Below are 11,747 nucleotides of genomic sequence, written 5' to 3'. Positions count from 1 at the left end.
TCTGGCATCCTGTCATTATTCACCCCTGTTCTACGGGTGATGGCATTTTTAGCTGCACAGCCCGTTGGGGGTGTCCCTGCCCCAAAGCTGTTGTGTGTTTATCGTCTGCCCCACGGAGCCAGTGATCCGAGACAGTATCCTAACTTCACTCACCCTGCATTATGGTTTGTGGAAAAGATCGGAGGGGTCTTTTTCTTTTTCTTTTTCTTTTATTCTTCTTCAGTTTCCTCCAGTCCAACATGGGGCTTGAATTCAGGACCTTGAGATTGAGTTGCATCCTTGGGATGCCTGGGTGGCTCAGTGGTTAAGCCGCCTTTGGCTCAGGGCATGCCCCCAGGGTCCTGGGGTCGAGCTCCCTGCATGGAGCCTGCTTCTCCCGCTGCCTATGTCTCTGCCTGTCTCTGTGTGTCTCATGAATAAATAAATAAAATCTTTAAAAAAAAAAAATTGGGTGCTCTACTGACTGGGGAGCCAGCACTGCCTAGAGGAACTTTTTAAAGATCAGTTGTAACTCAGTTTGTAGGGATCCCTGGGTGGCGTAGCGGTTTAGCGCCTGCCTTTGGCCCAGGGCGCGATCCTGGAGACCCAGGATCGAATCCCACGTCGGGCTCCTGGTGCATGGAGCCTGCTTCTCCCTCTGCCTGTGTCTCTGCCTCTCTCTCTCTCACTGTGTGCCTATCATAAGTAAATTAAAAAAAAAACAAAAACAAAACAAAAAAAAAAGTAACTCAGTTTGTAGTTCCCCCAACATAATGCAGGCCTTTCAGCTGTGAATATACTGTGTGTGGGCGTCCTGCATCCACTGCCCGGATGCCAGCACCGCTTGCTTATCAGCCACAGATTCCCTCATGCTCTCCCTAAGTCCGCATGGGCATCAGAAGTCTCATGTCTCATGGGGGGCCTGGATGGCTCAGGGTCCCTGTGTTGGAGCTGCTCAGCAGGGACACCCCTCCCCCTGCTTGTGCTTGCTCTCGCACTCTCGGTGGCTATCTCTGTCTCAAGTAGAATCTTTAAAAAAAAAAAAAAAAAGTTTAATGCTTGTTGAGTTTTACTGTTGGAGTAAAATTTACAGACCTGCACAAACCTTAAGAGTTTTAAAGTTTGAGATAAAGACACAGGACATCAGCACCCCAGCAGGTTTGCTCACGTGCAGGTTTCCTGGGCGTGTGTCCCGCCAGGACCCAGTTATCTGAGGGCACTTGAACACAGGAAGCCCAGCCCTGCCCCCAACTGGTCCAACTGGGGATTTTGCACTCCCCACCCGGTGAGTATTCTGGCCAGAAGATGTAGCTCAGAATGATTTCTCTGATTTTATTTTGGAAGGTGCTCATGAGGCCGTGGGTGTGGGTTCCTGCAGTGCCATTCGCTTCCCTGTGCTTGCTCACCCGGCTTCCTTAGAGATTAAATGATCCCTAGCTTGCAAAATGGCTGGCTCAGCGGTGCCCCCACCTTGGGTTGGGGCCGAAGCAAGAGGGCCCTGGGCTTTCATAGGCTTGTGGGGAGGGGCCGGGTGTTGGTTACCAAGGAGCAGAGGCCGGGCGACCAGTCGGGTGGTGTACCAGTTCCCATCTGGCGGGTGCCTAGTCCTTCGATGTCTCCTTGTCTGAGGCTCGCTCCACACCCCGCCAGCCGGGCCAGCCCCTGGGAGCAGAGGTCAGGGGTTGGCTTGCGCACTGGCACTTGAGGCTAACCCCATCCGAGGAAGGAAAGACCATATGTGTTGGAAAGGATTATAGGGATGCTTGCAGTTCAGAACAGGACAGGTTTTGTGTATAAAGGGCTGCATGACACCAGTATCTGCCTCCCCAGTAGCCAACCAAGTCAGCTCTGGTTGTTACCCAAAAGCATGACACTCACAGGTGGCTCTTGTGTGTGGGCATTTCGCTGAGGGAGTCCCGGAGACGTTGCTGGCTGGACCTGCCTGTGCCGCCTCGGGCTCCTCATGGCCTGCCATGGGTCGTGCAGATTCACTTCCACCACCCCCAACCCCATTGGGCTCTCCCTGCCTGTGCCCACGTGGCCCATCACCTCTCGCTCAGCTTGGAGTTAAGATTTGGGGTGTTCAGGTGTTTTTCCCAAAACCAATGTTAGAAAACGAACAGTTGTCCTGCGTTGGCATTTCTACTACTCTGTGGATGAGAGTCACAGTGAATTTTTTTGGAGCTAAGAACACGCAGAGGACTGAGAGTCCATCTTTGTTTACTGGGAAGCGCCCCCCACCCCTGGAAGAGGATCCGGGTAAAGGTATGACCGAAGTAGCCACACGCTGGGAGGTAACTGTTCAGAACCCTCCTTCCTCAGCTGCCGGGGACAGGCTTTGGTGCCTGCCAGATGTGCACCCAGATGAGGGCTCCCTCTTGCACCACCTGCCCTTGTCCGAGAGGAGCCAGTAACAGGCTTTACCCCTGCCAAGTGGCCTTCCTGCAGGACAGCTCTGGGAGTGACCCAGGAAGTGCCCCTACCTGCCAGCACCCGTTGCAGCACAGGGTTCTCCAGGCCATGCGAGGCCACGGTCTTGATCGCCTGCAGGATGTTGGTGGCCTCCCTCCGAGAGTGCAGTCTGCTCGGAGTCAGTGACCCACCTCTGCCACCAGCTGGATGCAGCTCAAGGCTCATGGGTGATGTCACATGTCTTCTGGATACATGCCAAGTGCCACTGTTGTGCAGCCGTGACCCTGCCACCTCGTCCCCTTCCTGCCAGCTCCAGGACAGACTTAGGCTGTCCAAGATTGACCTGTGAGCTGTAAGTGGACATGGAGATGGATAGGGCACCCCGAGGCTGTGGTGTCCATGCAAGGGTTAACCCGAACACCCAGGTGCCATGCCCCTGGGAGAGGGCATTCCTGCCAAGTAGAGGGCGCCCGTACCGAAGGCCTGGCCAGCTGAGTGTGGGTGCAGAAGCTGGGGAGCCAGTTGTTTTCAAAAAAATTTTTTTTAAAGATTTTATTTATTCATGAGAGACACAGAGAGAGACAGAGGCAGAGGGAGAAGCAGGCTCCCTGTGGGGACCCCGATGCAGGACTCAATCCCAGGACCCCGGGGTCACGCCCTGAGCCAAAGGCAGATGCTCAACCACTGAGCCACCCAGGTGCCCCGGATTTTCTCTTTGGAATAACAAGGTTACAGAAGAGTTGCAAGAGCAACTTTTTAAAAATCTGGATTTGCCTGTTAACACTTTGCCCCATTTCCTTGGTCCTGTGCTTGCTGTGTACATGCATGTGGGTATGTGTGTGTGTGTGTGTGTGTGGTTTGTATCGTACATGTGACTATGCATGTTTATGTGTGTATATGTGAGTTGTGTATGTATATGTGTGTGCATGTGTGGTACACGTCTGTATGCAGGGTTCTGTGTATACAAATGTGTGTGCAAATGTTCGTGTGTGTATGCAGGTGTGTGTGCATGCAGGAGTACGAGTGTGTAGAGTTGTGTGCAGGTGTGCATGTGTGCAGTGTGTAGGCATTGTGTGCAGATGTGCGTGCAGGGTTATGTGGGTATACTGCAGGGTTGTGTGTGTGAAGTGAATGCAGGTGTGTATATATGCAGGCATATTTGCAGGGTGTGTGCTGGTCTGCATGATTGTGCATGCAGGTGTGTGCAGATGTGCGTGTGTGCGTGTTTCGTGCACTACTTGAGGTCTGCAGTGCATCTTTCACCCACATACTCCAGGGTGTTTTTGACCGCAGGGGGTCAGGCTCTTCAGTGAGGGGGACAGGGCCGTGACCCGAGGCACCCCCTGATTCCAGTTTGATCGTTAGCAGTGTCCTTTGGAGCGTTCTGGGGAGGTGAGAAGGCTTTCTCGCCCAGGTCTTACCCCGTGTCTGGAGGAAGCCTCAAGGCCGACACTCCACGGACCATCCCCGCCCCTCTGGCAGGCCTAACTGACAGGCCCAAGGGACGGGCCACCCTTCGCAGTGTCCCTTGGGTGGGCTTCTCGGCCGATGGAGGTAGGGGCTGCTGGTGACTGCTGAGTATGTCTCTGGCCAGGGAAGCCCTACACAGTAGCCTCTGGAAGTGGAAGTGGGTTTAGCCTGGGGGCCGGCACAGAGAGGCGGCGCGTGCCAGCAGAGGTAGGTGTCAGGGGCCCCAGGGCTGGGCTGCCTCGGTGCTGATGCCCCCTCCTTTTGACCTGGGCACTCAGGAGGTTGCTGCTTCCCTGGCAGCTGCAGCACCATAGGCCCTTCCTGCCGCTGGGGGTGGTTAACGCAGAGGTCCCCTAGCTCACCGTGACACCAACCACCAGCTCATGGGAGCCATCACCCGAGTGGTGTCCTGAGTGACGGCGGACATCTGCACCCCCCCGCCCCACTGTGGGTTTCAGTGATGCAGCGTGGACAGAATGGCTCCTTCCCGCCCTGTGTCCAGGTGGGTGCCAGTGAAGGTTCTCATGCGGCCCTGGCAGGAGGAGGTCCCTGTGCTTCATGCCCGAGTCCTGTGATAGTCCCGCCAAGGCCAGAGGCACTGGTGCCTGTGGTGCATCCCTTTTGGTCGGCTGAGTGGCACCCTTTGCCCTGGGCTGGTGTCTGGGTTTCCTTCCTGCGCAGGCACCTGAATCCTGTCACTATTCCTTCCTGCAGCGCTTCCCACTCCCCCACCCCCCAAGCCCTAAAGTCACTGGAAACTGGAACTCAGCCTCTGCGACTCTGGTCCTTGGCTACCTTGAAGGGAACAGAGCTTGGTGACACAGTCCCTTGCCACCGAGGGCCCCTGGGCCAGCTGGGGGGTGAGCCACTCCCAGGGATCACTGTGTGTTCCGAGAGCGAGCAGATGGCGGCCTGCTGCTGCGGTGTGGATGGGTGCTTGGCTGCGAGGCCTTCCTGGAGAAGGCCAGGGTGCAGGGGGAACCAGGGCTGTGAACTGCTCAGCGCCCCCGGGGCAGGGGGCCCGAAGTCTGGGGTCTCTCCAGCAAGCACAGGTAAGGGAGCTTGTGGGGCAGGACAGCGGAGCCCATACCTGGGGGGTCGGGGGTGAGGGAGTGTTTGGGTGCAGGTGGGAGAGCAGCAGGCAGCTAGGCATCTGCAGTAGGAGGTCAGGAGTGGGCAAGGGCACAGGACCGTGGTCTGAGAGGGACGTGGTCAGGGCAGCGGGTGAGGAGGCCAGAAGCTGGAGGCTGACCCGAAGCTGCTTGCTGGGAGCTGGTCCTGCCCCGAGCCGTGGCCCTGCCCGGAGCAGGCTCCTTGTTTGTCTCCACTCCTGAGAGCCAGGGGTGGGGTCCCAGGCTTCTGGGGGACTTCCTGGTGCTCAGAGTCCCAGCTGCATAGGGTACTGGAGGGTAGGGGTAACTGTGGGTGCTACCCAGAAGACCGGCAGCCCACCCGGCCCCCCTGGGCTGGTCCCCTGTGGGGGCGGTGGGGCTTGGGGGGTGCCAGCTCTCATCTGCACCTGGTCGTGGAGCTGGTTCAGCTCTTGCCCGTTTCACGGTTTTGCTGGTCACAGAGAGGTGCCACCTGGTGGACACCAGGATGGGGTGGGGCGGGGAGAGGCCCTGCCTGGCTTGGAGGCAGAACCTAGAGAGAAAGGGAAGACTGAGCAGCCTGGGGTGGTGGCTAGGGTTCTGGTCTGCATCTCTTGGTGGCCCTGGTGGCCAGTGAAGGACCCCAGTGGGGAGGAATAAGGAAATGACTGAAGGAGAGCCTGTGCCCTGGGAGCACTGGGGCTTTGTCGCCTGTCCCTGGGTAGTCAGGAAAGCCTCCAGAAGACAAACGTCGCTTGAGGCCTGAAGGGCGATTTGGGGAGAGGGTGAGGTTGGTAGGGCGGGAGCATGGGCAGGGCCCAGAGCCCCTGGACTAAGAGGCCCAGAGGGTTGCTGGTTCTTCCCTAGCCTGAAGCTGCCCTGTGTTCTGGGTACACGCACACACACACCGCAGCAGACACGTAGATGCACACATGCACACGGGAGCGCACACATGCACACGGGCTTCTAAACGCGCCATTATGCACATACACGTACACATGCACACACCAATGTACATGAACATGTGCACACTCAAGCCTATGCGCACACACGCACGTGTGTACACGTGGGCTCTGGTGACACAATTGTAAAGATAGTGGCGGTGACGGTGGTGGTGATGCTAACCGCTTACGTTGGCTGACCGCATCGCGCTCCCTCTCCAGCCACGGATGAGGCAACAGAGGCAGAGGTGAAAGAACTGGGTGAGGCCTGCGACTGCTCACGTGTGACGGCTGCAGGGCGCCCACCGTCCTGTCTGCCGTCACCAAGAGGCTCCTGCTCTGCCCCAGACTCCGTTCCAGCTGGGTTCCCGGGAGGGACGGGCGCGGGAATCTGTTATCCTCTGCCATCAGGGTCCCGTGCTCTGCAGCCTTGCCTAGATCTCGGAGGCACCTGTAGCCTGGCCCTATGCGGGGCTCGGAAATATTTGTTGAATGAATGAAGAGTATTTAGGGGGGTGGGGACCTCACCTCGTGTGGGCCTGGGTGTCCCTCCTCCCCTGGTCTGAGGTGCTGTGGCAAGGGGCTCCTTCCCAGTGGGGAGGGGGCGGCCTCTGTTGTCACACTTGAAAAGATGGCCTTCGGGGCTGGCTTCTGCTGTCCGTGCACTGCCCAGGGTCCCTCTGGGCCCTGTCCGGGTACAGAATCCTGCAGGGTGCCCTCATGCCATGACTGTGGGCCCTTGCAGGAGGGTCCAGTGACAGATCCAGGTGTCCACAGGTGCCTGAATGGAGGGTTCTGTGCTGCCCCGCTGTACTTGGAGATCCTACCTGAGCTCGGTGTGGGCCACCTGCAGGGACAGGTGCAGTGGGGACTGTGCACTTGGAGCCATGATGGGACGCAGCCCAGGGCTCTGAGTGTCCCAAGCCTGTTCTTGTTGTCCCCCATCCCTCTGGTGTGCACAGGGCTGGACTTCCCTGGGGCTGCTCACCAGTGTTGGTCCCAGTCTGGGGAGGGGGGTCTCAATAGAAGGATCTGGAGTGGTCACACCCCAGGATAGCTCAGGTGCCCTCCCAAGTGTCCAGAGCTCCTGACATACATCCTGGCCAGGCTGGAATGTGGAGGTCCCCACCAGTGGTGACTGTGAAGTCCAGCCCAGCCTGGAGACCCTGGCAGCCCCAGATGGGGAGCGGGGAAGGGAGAGGCCGCAGGGGCCCCCCACAGGTATCTCGGGGCAGCCAGAAAGGACCTGCTGAATATGGCTGAGCACCCGAGATGGGGCTCGGCACCCCGTGAGCAGAGCCTTGTTATCTAAAGAGGCTCCCTTTTCTCCTGTTCAGTCTCACGCCCCTGACCTGGGGAAGCGGGCTGGCTGCCCTCAACTTTCAGTGGGGCCCCCCCACCATCAGAGCATCTGTAGGAACGACTTGGAGAGGGATCCCCCTGCCTTCTTGCTGCAAGCTCCCTTGGTGAGGGTTTGGGGATCAGCCTGGCCGGTGGAGGTGGGGTGTCGGCCTGGGAAAGGCAGGTGCGCGTCTGTCTGTGGCTGCTCATCTTGGCTGCTGCTGACCTCCCCCGCAAGGGAGCCAGGGCGGTCTGAGGGGGAAGCAACGTTTCACCCTTCTTACTTGCAGACTTTTCACTCTCCCAGACACCGTTACCCTGCACCCTACTCCACCTGGCTACTGGGAGCCCATAGGTGAAGGCAGGGCTGCTGAGGGTCTGCACTCTAGGGGACCATCTGCTACCGGTGTCCAGGCTTATGGGCTGGGCCAGGAGGTGGCCAAGGGCAAACAGCCCAGAGACCCCGGCTCCCAATCTCTGCGCTGGCCAGAGGCCTGCCTGGGAGGTAGAGCCAGAGCAGGGCCAAGGGGACCCAAGCAGCGGGGATGTGGCCACTCCGGCCCTGCAGCCCCTCCCTCTGTGGCTGCCTCATGAGAGAGCTGGTGCTGGGAAACCTAGAGGGGACCCCTGGATGAGTTTGGGAGGGGGCTGTGGCTGGGCGGCACCAGCCTTGGCAGTTTATTAGGTTTTATTCATAGTGGAGAAGTCCTCTCTGCAGGGCTAGATCCTTGGCAGGCCAAACGGCGGGGGTGTCCCTTGCCATCTGGTCATGTCCTCTTCAGTGGCCCACACTGGGGGTGGCCCCTTGCTGGAGAGCCCTGAGCTGGACCGCAGTTGGTGCCTAGCCGGATCTCGGGGTGTTCTGAGCACTATCCAAGCTTGCTGTCCCCTAGGGGGACCCCCCAGCACCTCCGTAGGGGGTATCCTGTGGGCCAGGTGCTGGCCGGGAGCTTGGAGGCACTTAGCACTGGTCCGGGGGTCCAGCTCTTCCTCTGGAGTGGGGTCAGTGGTCTGTGTGTGGGTGTATGTGCGTCCCTGGGTGAGGAAGAGGGAGGCTGAGCACAGACACATAGCGCCAAGCTGGTGCAGAGTGCAGGTTTGGGGCCCAGGCCTTGAAGTCGAGGCTCTGGCCACAGCACACGGCCCTCCTGCAATGCAGCATTCGGCTGCGGCCCAGCCCTGGGAGGCCTGCTCTTTGGAGGGCCCAGGACTCCCACAGAACTCGGACCCACCCAGGGGATTGGGGTGTAGGTGCTCTGCGACTTCAGGCCTCCTATGTGGGAAGGTTCTAGAAGGACAAAGCTCCCCAGCTTCTTCCTGGGGGACCCCCAGCAGAGACTCACCAGCCCAGAGGAAAGCGCGAGGGCCATCTTTCAGCTCTAGGGTCCTCCTCCGCCCTCTCTGGCTAAAGGCTCACAGGTCTGTTCTGGTCAGGAGCCAAGTCCCCGGGGGGAGAGGTGGGAGGCACAAAGCCCGGCTTCATCTTTGGTCCAGAGAGCCCGGGAGGCAGGGGCCACCTGCCCGGGAACGGAGCGTCCGCTCTGCCTGTCCGGGAACGTTCTGAGCAGGCCCAGGAGAAAGCTCAGAGCGAACAGGGCTACACTCCTTCCACGCCCAGTAGGGACCCCAGGCCCGGGGCTGTACCCGCAGGCCCTTCAGTGCTGTCCTGGAGTGACCCTGGGTCCCCTCCAGATGAGAAGTGCCTTTGGAGAAGGAAAGAGGAGGGGCCGCCAAGCTCAAGATCAGTGCTGTGGGGTCCGCTTTCCCGCACGATGGTCAGGCTGGGGCTTGCTGGGGCCACCTTGGCGCTTCCCGGTTCTCCGGGAGCAGGAGGTAGGAGGACTCTCCTTGCCTCTGCAGTGACCCTGACCTGGGTGGGGTTGGGAAAATGGGGTCCCCTGGCTTCTTGTGCCTGAAGCGTGCATCTCAGGGACAGGATGGGTCTGGGCTGAGAAGGAGCTGGGGAGGCAAGCTTCTTGCCCTGCAGCTGCAGGAGGGGGTGGGGGTGAGGGGGCCACACCCTAAAGCCCAAGTGGTCCTTTTTGTGCTGGTCTTCGGATCCCTGTCTAGGGAACACGTGGGGGGACCAAAGCCCCTGCCCAGGCTGTAAGAGGAAAGCCTGCCTGCCCAGCTGCAAACCCAGGCTGGGGCCTTGCAGAGCGGAAGGGACGCCTGTCGTGGCTCCGCACGGCCCGGGGCGGAGGCAGCTGAGTGACTGGGGTGCAGGCGGGGATGGGGGAGCCCCGCGGCTGAAGGGAGGCAGGAGGAGCCCACACAGATCGCTTGCCAGGGCACCAGCAGGTGGCGCTGGCTCCTGAGGACAGAAAAAAAAATGCCTGCAGCAAACCTGAGTGGGTGTCACTGCGGCTGCAGATGGTGGGGGAGGGACGTGCCATCCCCCCCTCGGCTGCGGAGCCTCACGTGCCCGAGTCCCGCATAGTCCGGAGCGAGGTCTCGGGAGGAATGCGGCGGCCGCACGCACCTGTCCCGGTCCAGGGCCTGCACGCAGGTGTAGACGCGTCCTCCCCGTCCCTCGCATCCCTTTTGGAGTCACCTCCTCCGGGCAGGGGCAGGGGCAGGGGCAGGGGCAGGGGCAGGGGCAGGGAGGCCGTGCCAGGAGCTCGGGGAGGGCACCCCAGCCCGGGGCGGAGCGGCCCGAGGAGGGACAGACTTCGCAGTGACCTCAGACCCCAGCCCGCTCCCTCCCTCGTTGCCACGGCAACTGCCCGGAGCGCCCGCGGTCGGGGCGAGCGGCCTTCGGGACGCGCTTGGCCCCGCGCCCGTGGCTCCTGCCCCGCGGGGGCCCGCGCCCCGCCAGCACCGCGGACAGCGCCCGGGCCCCGAGCCGCCGGCCTCCCCGCGCGCCCGCCCCGACAGCCCCGCCGGCGCTGCCCCCGCCCCCGCCCCTCTCTTTGTCTCCCGGCCCGGCTCGCCCCGCCGCCCGCCGCGGACCTCGCGGTGCCCCGAGCTGCGGACGCACGTGGCCGGCGAGGCGGGGTGGGCGCAGCCCCGCGGCCGCGCCCCCTCCCGCCCTGCGGCGCCCGGGGCGAGCGGCCCCTTTGTGTCCCGCGGCCTGGTCCCGGCCCGGCAGCTGGGCCGCCCTCTGCGCGGGCGCATTGTTCCCCGGATTTGTCCGCGGCGCGAGGGGCCGCCGGGGGCCGGGCTCGCCTTCCTCCCGGGCGGGGCGCGCGGGCCATTTCCATGAGAAAGGAGCGGCGGAGGCGCCTCTCTTGGCATTCACCGCGTGCCTTAATTGTATGGACATTAAATCAAGGTCCGCTGTGAACACGCAGAGGGGCCCTCAGGCAGCGGGGCGCGGGCGCGGGCGCGGGCGCGCGTGGGGTCCGGCCCCGAGGCCACCGGCGCTCCGCGGGGCGGGGAGCTGCGCCACGCCGACGGCGCTCCCCCGCCACCCGGCCCGCCCCCAGCTCCGGGGAGCCCTGCGCGCGCGGCCCTCGCCCGGGGAGGGGGCCCGGGCGCCCCTGGGGGCGGGCCGGGGCGCGGGCGGGGGGCGCAGAGGCCTCCGGGGCAGCCGGGCGCCCTCCCCGCCGCGCCCCTCCCCGGGCCCGCCAGCGCGCGGCGACGCGGCTCAAAGAAAGAGCCTCGGGGCTCGGAGGCGGACGCCGGCGTCTCCTTCACCCCCGCGAGCTCGCCCTCCCCGCCCGGGCCGGGCCGCACGCGGAGCCCCAGGGGCCGGGCCAGGCCCGCCCCGCGCAGTTACCCGTCCCCGGGAGCCGCCGCCGCCGCCGCTCCTCGCCGCCCCGCAGCCCCGGCCCGGGCGCGGGGGCTCTGGACGCCGGCAAGTCCGCGGGCGCCGCGGGCCGCGGGGGCCGGGGCGGGGGCCGGGGCCGGGGCCGGGGCCGGGGTCGGGGTCGGGGTCGGGGGCTCCGGCTCGGCCCGGCCGCCCCCGCCCGCCCCGCCCGGCCCCGCGCCCGCCGCCGCCGCCGCCGCCGCCGCCGCCGCCGCAGCTGCTCCGCGCGTATCCGCGCTCGGCTCGGGCACCGGGCGGTTATACTGGGGCGCGCGGTGACGTCAGCGACACCGGCCCCGCCGCCGCCTCCCCGAGGTGTCCTTGAGAACTGCGGGGCACGCGCGCCGCGCACACGCGCGCACACGCACTGCGCCCCGGGGCCGCCCGCGCACACGCCCGCCCGCGCCCCGGCCCCGGCCCCGGCCCCGGCCCCGGCCCCGCGCCCCGCGCCCCGCGCCCCGCGCCCGGCCCCCGCGGTGCCTGCCCCTCCGCGCCCGGGACACCGCTCCCCGCCGACCTTCCGCAAGCGGAGGCCACGCGCACGGAGCACAGCCGCGGCCCGGGCGCCCTCCACAGCGCCCACGCGGACCCCGAGGCCGCATCCCGCCGCTGCTCCCTCCCCGTCCTCAGTGGGATGCGGACGCCGAGCCCGGCCCGCGGGAGCGCAGACAGCACCTGGCGGCCCTTGTGCTGCGCCGCGCCGGGCTGGGGGCTGGGGGCTGGGGGCTGGGGCCGGAGCCGCCCGAGGGCTGGCCCTGCTCG

At 63.6% G+C, this 11,747-nt stretch overlaps 1 protein-coding gene across 2 annotated transcripts; it reads right to left on the bottom strand.

Annotated features, from left to right (window-relative positions):
- Nucleotides 1-4,540: 4,540 nt before the first annotated feature.
- Nucleotides 4,541-9,803, bottom strand: LOC112674255 (nascent polypeptide-associated complex subunit alpha, muscle-specific form-like). Of its 2 annotated transcripts, none has more exons than XM_035705608.2 (2): nt 8,578-9,803; nt 4,541-8,269 (listed from the first exon to the last, which is right to left on the bottom strand). In XM_035705608.2, exon 1 carries the CDS (start codon nt 9,771-9,773, stop codon nt 8,832-8,834), a length of 942 nt encoding a protein of 313 aa, XP_035561501.1. In that variant the 5' UTR covers nt 9,774-9,803; the 3' UTR covers nt 4,541-8,269; nt 8,578-8,831. The 2 variants fall into 2 exon arrangements, with proteins under 2 accessions (XP_035561501.1, XP_025326444.1); XM_025470659.3 differs by having other exon boundaries at nt 4,541-7,486.
- Between the last annotated feature and the right edge of the window lie 1,944 nt (nt 9,804-11,747).

This window comes from Canis lupus, chromosome 24 (assembly GCF_003254725.2).
Source record: "Canis lupus dingo isolate Sandy chromosome 24, ASM325472v2, whole genome shotgun sequence".
Classification (NCBI taxonomy): domain Eukaryota; kingdom Metazoa; phylum Chordata; class Mammalia; order Carnivora; family Canidae; genus Canis; species Canis lupus.
This window is presented reverse-complemented; position numbering and strand designations above follow the sequence as displayed.

Bases quoted from the DNA above. Each gene is read 5' to 3' on its own strand.
- LOC112674255 (XM_035705608.2), bottom strand. From the start codon at position 9,773: ATGCGAGGGACGGGGAGGACGCGTCTACACCTGCGTGCAGGCCCTGGA.